This window comes from Coenobita brevimanus, chromosome 98 (assembly GCF_032717465.1).
Source record: "Coenobita brevimanus isolate Jiangsu-jjx chromosome 98, ASM3271746v2, whole genome shotgun sequence".
In the NCBI taxonomy this organism is placed as follows: Eukaryota; Metazoa; Arthropoda; class Malacostraca; order Decapoda; family Coenobitidae; genus Coenobita; species Coenobita brevimanus.
The window spans coordinates 22,997,234-23,005,966 of NC_137051.1; the positions used below are offsets into that span (position 1 = coordinate 22,997,234).

At 42.8% G+C, this 8,733-nt stretch overlaps 1 protein-coding gene across 1 annotated transcript in view; it reads left to right on the plus strand.

Moving 5' to 3' along the window:
- LOC145413997 (uncharacterized) overlaps positions 1-5,930 on the plus strand; it is a 53,155-nt gene extending 47,225 nt beyond the window's left edge. The window contains exons 2-3 of the mRNA XM_080283566.1: positions 4,865-5,016; positions 5,417-5,930. Of these exons, the coding sequence (XP_080139692.1) occupies positions 4,865-5,016; positions 5,417-5,930 (666 nt within the window). The remainder of the gene's footprint in view (positions 1-4,864; positions 5,017-5,416) is intronic.
- Positions 5,931-8,733: the final 2,803 nt, after the last annotated feature.

The window sequence follows — 8,733 nt, forward strand, 5'->3', positions numbered from 1 at the left end:
TACATTATTCTTGAGTGTATATGAAGATAATATTCAGCTTCGCGAAAGTCTCTTGCACTGAAGGGATGCTTCTTTTTTCAGCTTAGGGAAGACGTGTCGTAAGGAAGGGGAAATGCAAGTACTAGCATAATGAATTAAGAAACAGAAATTTATTTTCACTTTTTCACAGCCACAGTAGACGTGAACCAAGGCAAGCGTACCCATCTTTATATCAGCAAAGAATTTTAGAACAACCTTTTGCCCCTCCCTGTTCTGGTCAAGTGATTTGCATACTAGAGCGATGGCCATTAAAGATAAGAAGAAGGTGACGATATAATCTGCTGATGCGACTCATATGGGAGTCTGTGAAAAGACTAAGGTCATGTGTGTGTGTGTGTGTGTGTGTGTGTGTGTGTGTGTGTGTGAGAGAGAGAAAGAGAGAGAGAGAGAGAGAGAGAGAGAGAGAGAGAGAGAGAGAGAGAGAGAGAGAGAGACTGACAAAAAAGTGGGAGAGACTGTGTGAGAATGAACAGAGCAAAAACTGTCACCAATTTCCCTTTCACTCTGAACCCTATACCCTCTCCCTCTCCTCCCTATATCAAGTCTCCTACGCTCCCTCCCTCCCTCCCTTCTCCTTCTACTCCTTCCTTTATCGCCTTTCCTGGTCCCTCCCTCTTCTTATCTTCCTACCTCCGTTTCCTATCCCTCTCTTCCCTCTCATTAAATCACTTTCTTCCCTCGTACCCACTTGTTTCTTTCTCTCATTGTGTCTCCCCCTCCCATCCTCTACTCCCATCCTCTCTTTTTTCTACCTTTTTTCCTCTCCTCCTTGTTCCTCTACCCACTCTGCCTGCCTACCCTTCCCTCTCCGATGAACCTCCATCATCCCCTCCTTCCTCTGACATTCTCTTACATTCCTCCTTTCCTCATTCTTCCTTTCGTTGTTGTATTTCCAGCTGTACTTACTCGTAATGCTATTGCCATTTAAGACACTGATCTTCTCTCTCAGTGCTGCAAAAGGTAACAGTGCTACTTTATCGAAAGTACTCAGTTTAACTAATATTAACTGTAGTATAATGACACGTTCCATTATGGCATAATGATTATTGCCTACGCTCTCTTGGAATGTATATGAGCTCTTTCTCCTTATTCGCGCAGTGTTGTTAGTCACCACTCACTCTAATGTTTACTTTATTAATTCTTTTGCTTTGTCTTGCTAAACGTTTGGGTGTTTTTGTCATATTATACTTCACTTTAGAATGTTCGTTCAGTGATCAAGTTTGCGCAATGTGCAGATAACGGGCACAAACTAGCATGTCCTCAGAATGCCCAGCGTCGAACCGGTTATGTGAACAACCCAAGTCGAGAACCAGATCTTGGCAACACCGTCAAGGCCAACCACACTGAATTATAGGTCTACTTTTTTTCTCTTTTTTTCGGTTACTTTTCTTCATTTTCTTTTACAACTGTGACTTGAGATTCAGTCCAACAGCTTTTGACATTATGCTGGGATTACTGACAGTGATTATAGTGTAGGTTCTGAAAACTCTCTCTCTCTCTCTCTTTCTCATGTCCAGATAGATAGATAGATAGATAGATACAGAGAGAGAGAGAGAGAGAGAGAGAGAGAGAGAGAGAGAGAGAGAATTTAACCCATAACTTTTGCAAGGGAGGGTACTAGAGTAATAATAGAGAGCTGAAAGATACGGCAGTAGTGGAAAGGAGGCTGAGGCAGGTAAGTAGGGCAGGTGGAGGTAAAGGAAAGGGAAATGACGGATATACAGAAGGAGGAAGATGAAAGACAGATTAAGAAAATGAAACAGAGAGGGAATAAAAAGAAAGCTGGGGTAAGGAAAGGAAAATGAGAAGGAAGTGATAAAAGATTAGATTAAGGAAGGTAAAGGAAAAAGATATGAGACTTACAGGAAAAGGGGAGTATCTAGATTAAAAAGAAAAAGAAAAATTAAACATGGATTAGGGAAAGAAGGGAAAAAGTAAGGAGGTGAATGGATGGAGGAAGGAAGAAATGGAAAAAAATGAGGATATCGAAAGACAGGAAGGACAAGGGAAAAGGAACTTGGGAGGTAAGAGAAAAGAGGGAAGGAGTGAATAAATAATTGAGAGAAATGAAAAATAGATTAAGACTAGGAAAGGAATGGGAGATGGTAAGGAGGTGAAAAGAGGAGTAAATGAATTAATGTGAGAAATATGAAAGCTGTACAATATTAAAGATACAAATTGAAAAGGAGTTGGGTATATGGCGGATAAAGAAAAGGGGATGGAAGGATATAGAAAGAGAAAAATGACAATAGGCCAAGGATACGACAGGGATAGGGAGGTGGACGGAAGGATGGCGGGAATAAGGGATGACAAAAACTGAGAGAGAAGAAAACGACTGAGACGAACAGAGTGATATGGGGGGGAAAAAGAGGAGAAAATGATGGAGAATGATATGGAAGTAACTTAAAGAAAAAGACGACACAGTTAAAGAAAGTAGCATGATAGGATCGAGAAAGAAAAAGGAAAAGAAAGTAATGTGATAAAAGAAAAAGGGGGCAGCCTACAGAGAGAGACAGTGAGGTCTGGTGTGATCCCATTAATGTTATCTATATTATGTCTAGGGAGAAGGAAGGGACGGAGGAAAGTAAGGATGGAGGGAGAAAAAGGAGGGGTGTGGATTGTAACGACCTTGTGTAGATAGATGAAGGGAAGGGAGGCTGATGGAAGGGAAGGGAGATTATTGAGGGAGGCAGGGAGGATGGATGGAAGGATGATAAATAGAGAAACAAGGAAAAAGGAGATATTATGATGGAGGGGAAATGTGGTGTAGAATGAGGATGAAATGATGGAAGAAAGAAGAGAATGCAGAGATAGGAGGACAGAGGAGGGATTAAGGAGGGATTAGCAAAGGCAGAAAAGGTAGACAAAGATGGTGGGTGGAAAATGAACAGGTGAAAGGGAAAGAAGAAAGGAAAATAGATTAAAGGACCACAAAGACAGGGGTGGGGGGAATGCAAAGGAAGAGGCGGAGTATGGTGTAAGAAGACTTGGTGAGAAAAAATAAGGAAAAGCGTCGGATGTCTTAGAGGACTGAGGAGGTGAAAGAGAACAAAGGAACCGAGCCCGAGAGAGAGGCAGACAGGGACCCAGTGAGGAAGGTAATTACTTCCTCAACTTTTGAAGGTGAGGGAGGTGTGGCCAACTAGGGGAGTGAAAGGAGGAATATTATAGAAAGAGGGGAGTAAGGGTATTTGTCTGTCTATCTGTCAGTCTATCTATCTATCTGTCTGTCTTTGTCTGTCTGTCTGCCTTTCCTCTGTATGAGCATAGACTAAATACTTAATTCCCTGAGGCCCAAAAGTTTCTTATGCACAACATTTGGCGTCACATACCTTTACGTATCACCACTCTGCCATTACTCAGTGTATGCTGGCTATAGATATACTTCGTTCTGATAATTTAGAGAAAATGTTTTGTGATATGTTGGTGGATCTTGCAGATTGCCAGTTAACACTGTTTTGCGGAAAATTACCCCGATGAATGGTTCCCTGCCCGTGCCGGGGATCGATCTATCTTTCTGTCAACCATTATTTAGCTACGCAACGCAATAATATATCCAATACGCATTATTTCTCTCTTACTTTCCCTTCGTACCTTTTCCTGATTTTTTTATCTCATCCTCCATTTTTTTCTCATAACTCATCACTTTTCCCTTCCCACCACTACATTTCACTAATCCCTTGCCTTCTCCTTCCCTTCCCTCCTCATTCCACCCTTGCCCTTATTTTTCCTCTTCTTCACTTTCCTTTCCTAGCACTTCCCTCCTCACCCCTTCCCAACCCTACCCTACCGCATCCCTCTCCTACCATTCCCCACTTTTTTTTCCTATCCCGTCTTTTCCCGTCCCTCTTCTTTCCTTCCCTTCCCCTCCCTTCCTTCCCTTCCATTTCCTTTCATTCTTTTCCCACGCTAAGATATAACGCTGTCAGAATTATTCTTTTACCGCAAGTCAGTGGTAAGAGGAGGAGAGGGAAAGGAAGGAGGGAGGGGAAGGAAAATGAAGAAAAAAATTTGTCGCGAAAGTAGTAACATGTTCTCTCTCTCTCTCTCTCTCTCTCTCTCTCTCTCTCTCTCTCTCTCTCCTGCAAATAGTACCTACCCACAATTCCATTATCCCTTTAATCAATGTTACTCCCTTTAGATTTTCCTCCCTTTTTCATTTCACCTTTCCGTCTTCTTTTCCCTTATCCTCTCCGTCCTCTCTTTCCTCAGTCCCTTCTTCTTTCCTTACTCCTCCCCCCTTCCCCCATCTTCCACTCTTCTTTCTCGCTACACGTAATGGATCTGACCGCAAACCATTTTTTTTTTTGTCACCGTAAAAGACCACACCCCCATTAATATTATTTCCTGTTTCTAAATGAGGATAATACCATTCCCATAGATCAGTTTTGAGGAACGTTGCTCTGGGTAGGAGAGAGAGAGAGAGAGAGAGAGAGAGAGAGAGAGAGAGAGAGAGAGAGAGAGAGAGAGAGATTTATGTTATGAAAGGAGATTGTGGGAGCATGTGTGCGAAATAATTTTTGCCCTTCCTTATTTCTTTATCTTTTGTCAAAGTTAGTTTATGCATTTTTTCTTTGTTATTCCTTTTTTTTTTTTTTCACTTCCTAGACGTGCTGCTTTTTACGTCCTCTCTCTCTCTCTCTCTCTCTTTGCGTGTTTCCTCATTCATCTCTGTTTCTCTTTCCGCTTCACTTTTCCCTCCTTGATCTCAGATCTTTCGATCCATTATTCTTTGCTTTCTCTGTTTTCATCCTTCCTCCCTCCCTTCCTCTTTCCTCATCATTCTTATCTCCTCCTCTCACCTCCCGTCCTTCCTCCCCCGCAGACCCCTCGCTCCCTCCTGGTGGTGGTGTTGGTGACCGTCTCTGCCTCCGTCATCCTGGCCGAGCAAGACCTCGACAAAGAACTGCAGCTCATCCTCAAGTCCTTCAAGGGATTCAAGAACGACTACTCTCAGGGTAAAGATGGAGTATACAGGTGAGTTATTTACAGTTCTTTTCTCTCTTACTCATCTTGTCCTTCATTTTGTGTCCAATCACTCTTTACCCTTTAATAAGTCTTTTTTTTCTTTTTTTTCTGACTGCTTGAACAAAATGTCCATCAATTATTAGTTTGTCACAGTCTTCTATCATTTTAACTTTTACAAAACCCTTTGTATATTGTAACCCTTCTTACTAGTCTACCCATCCCCAGATATGGCTTCAAGCAGTAGATAGATAGATAGATAGATAGATAGACAGATAGATATGTTTTCATTGAACGTCATCGTTTTCGTACAACATCTATGGGAATTTACCCAGGTTACGTTCATGATTATTTAGTACTACCAATCATATGGTAGAATGCTTATTTCACAAGCCACCTTCATCCCTTTCAGCTTCACCTACCACGTCGGCGACAGCGAGAGGGCGGAGGAACGCAACGAGGACGGTGAGGTGACCGGCCAGTATGCCTTCGTGGCTCCTGAGGGCGACGAGTACCAGTTCAAGTACGACGCTGACGAAGATGGATACAAAGTGGAGAGTGACGCCCTTCCAGAGGTCCCCGAGGACACCGAGGACGTGAAGAAGGCCAAGGAGGAGTTCTTCCAGGCTTACGAGAAGGCTCTCGAACTGGCTGAGGAGGACGATTATGAGTATTCCGAGGAGAGTGATGAGGACTCTGACGAATCCAGCGAAGAGTCTAGCGAGGAGAGTGATGAGGATTCTGACGAAGAGGATTCTGACGAAGAGGATTCTGACGAAGAGGAAGAAGAGGACGAAGAGGAAGAGGAGGAAGAAGGAGACGAAGAAGAAGAGGAGGAGGAAGAGGAAGAGGGAGAATCAGGATTTTTCAAGGCAGCCTCACACTTTGGTTTTCGCCGCGCCCCCTACCCCTACGATAGGAATTAAGAACCGCCATTAATATAAATAAAACGATCGATTATTTATAACGGGATGCTTGTGGACTGCTCACGACTCGACCGACGATGCTGAGGAACTTTTTCAACCCAGACTAAAATCTGCATATTCAGCAGTATTTTTTTTTTTAAAGTCTCGCTTCACTTTACAAAATATACAGAAAGAAAAAAAATAAGAAGCTCTTTTCCACTGATAATAGAAAAGGCTCCACAGTTCGTTCAGTCTTCTTTTTTCTTTCTCTATTTTTATTTTATTTTAAGTGTCTTTTATTTTCTTCCCTCTTTGTGTGAAAGGATTATTTGTTAGTGCCAAGGCTTAATTCCGCCTTTTGCTTCTTTTTCTTCCTCTTCACATGCTGTTCAATGGCCCCTTCACTGTTATAGAACGAACGAGTTTTGTTAGATAGTTTTATTGATTTTTTTATTCTTTTGTACAAATATCTCTCCTTTTCTTAACCGCTCAATTTCCAGTTACTATATAGAAGTCAGAGTATTTATTTTTTTGGAAAATATATCTGTAATATATGTATTTCTGCGTGTGTGAAATGCTCATAGGATGATCACACGCATTCTGGAATATGATAATTTTATATTAGGAGATGAAATAAAATTCTTTTTATTGAATATGAGAGTTATTCTACCTTATTTAAATGTTTGAATAATTATGAACTGGATGGTTGGTTCATTCTATCAAGGGCTCTGATGGCAGCTTCTAATAATGTGTTATTCTCTTACTGTTTATGGCTCCTATCTACTCCATTAATAACAATGGGAAATAGTGTTGCGATGATGATAATGATATGCTTAGTGACTGGAGTAGCTCCTATGGCGTCTGCTGAGACGACTTCTCTGTGTCGAAATATTATTTAACACGGTTCCTGTCGCAATAACGGCAGTAGATAAAATTAATTTCAGACCTTATGGTTAATTACCAAGATGATAGAATAGTGAAGAACACATACTTTGACCTCATTTTTCACGACACTCACTTTAGGTTAATTCGTACTTCATGACTCAGAGTCCTTCATATAGATTCTCCCGATCATGTTCCCTCCCTCCCTCTCCTCCCTTCCCCTTTTATCGACACTACACACTCCTACATCATCCTAATCCCATCTCAAGTGCGAAGAGAAATAGCGAGTGGGCATGGTGGAGTGGCATTGGGATGCATGTTCTCCATCATTTAAGTCATTCTAGCGCTGTTCCCGAGCGATTGATCAGTCCATTTTCAGTTTATCTCTCTTAGACCGCTACGACTCACTCTCAGCTGAATACAATCATCTGGTGTTAGCCGAATAGGTTACTAGAGTTGTTCTTACATGAGAGAGTTGAAGGTGAGAGTACTAACATTCTCAGGTTCCTAGGCTCACTTTCAGATGAACAGTCGGCTGACTTGGTGAAATAAATTGCTTGAGAAGCCGCGAGCAAATAGTCTTTTTCAGTGTCCTCTACGTCTCTTTAATTCGGATATAGTTGTGCACGTGTGTACTTTTTCTTTTTTATTTTATTTTATTTTTTGGCCATGGACTACCGGTCCATACCCAAAGATCGTTAACACAATTTTTTTGTCACTTTTCGTATTTTTATCATTTTTTTATTATATTACTAACTGATACCGTTAACTAATTTATAATGAAAAATACAAGTCTAATTTAGGAACCTAACACTGATAAACCTATTTTGCAAATGGCAACCCAACACTAAAGCCTTAAGATACCAATAACTAGACCTAACTAAATAGTCACATCATGCTTACAATAATGGGTAAAATAGCGGAATTCCATTGACTGCAAATGTGTAATGCCTCTATACATTACACACTTCCACGCATCACCTGGTGACTGCTAGGCGAGGCACGTGCATTAATGTAGGGGACATAAATATGTGAAAGAAAGCCAGATTGGTCAAGAACTATTCCATATACGTCAATTGTCGACCCTAATAAAGAAAACTTAAACAGAAGCAAAACATTTATATATGTACAAAAGGAGAAATACCTCGCTCACAAAACATCATTGACTGGAAGTACCCAATACCTCTCTATTGATTTTTTCCACGTGACGTCACGGGTCATGTGACTTTGTTTATGACGCCATACTGGACGGCAATTTGTCGGACGTCTAGAGAGAGAGAGAGAGAATTGCAGATTCCACAATGTTATTCCACTGTTGTGCTTTCGGCGGTAAGACATGGCAGAAAAGTGGAAGTGGTGTAAACTTCTGCCGGTTTCCAGCCAATGAGAAAGGGCAACAGAAGTGGATAGCTGCCTTGAAGAGGGAGAATTGACAGCCGACGGCCTACACCCGACTCTGTTGGAGGCATTTCATATCACGTGAGCCACCCCTCACCCCCTCCAACAGTACCCCCATCCCCCCACCCCCACCCAACCACCTCACATACCCCCCCACCCCACCTACACCCCCCCACTACCCCCCCAGTGCCACCTCAACTCCCCTACCGTCATCCCGACCCCTCCACCGCCACCCCCACCCCACCACTGTCCCCCCCCACCCCTCACTCCCACCCCCCAACAACCCTTTACCCCCCACACCCACCAAATCCCCTCCACAAGCCCTCCAGGACCCAACAATTCCCCCCACCACCACCCAACCCCCCTTCCCTTTCACCTCCTACCCGTTTCACCCCTTACTACCCATCCCCAACCCTCCCCCACCCTCACTCCCCACACCCCCACATCCCAAACCAACCCTAATCCCACCCCCTTACCCCCACCGCCATTCAAACCCCCCACCCTCACTCCACCTCCTTCCCCCACTGGCCCACTCCCACGCCCC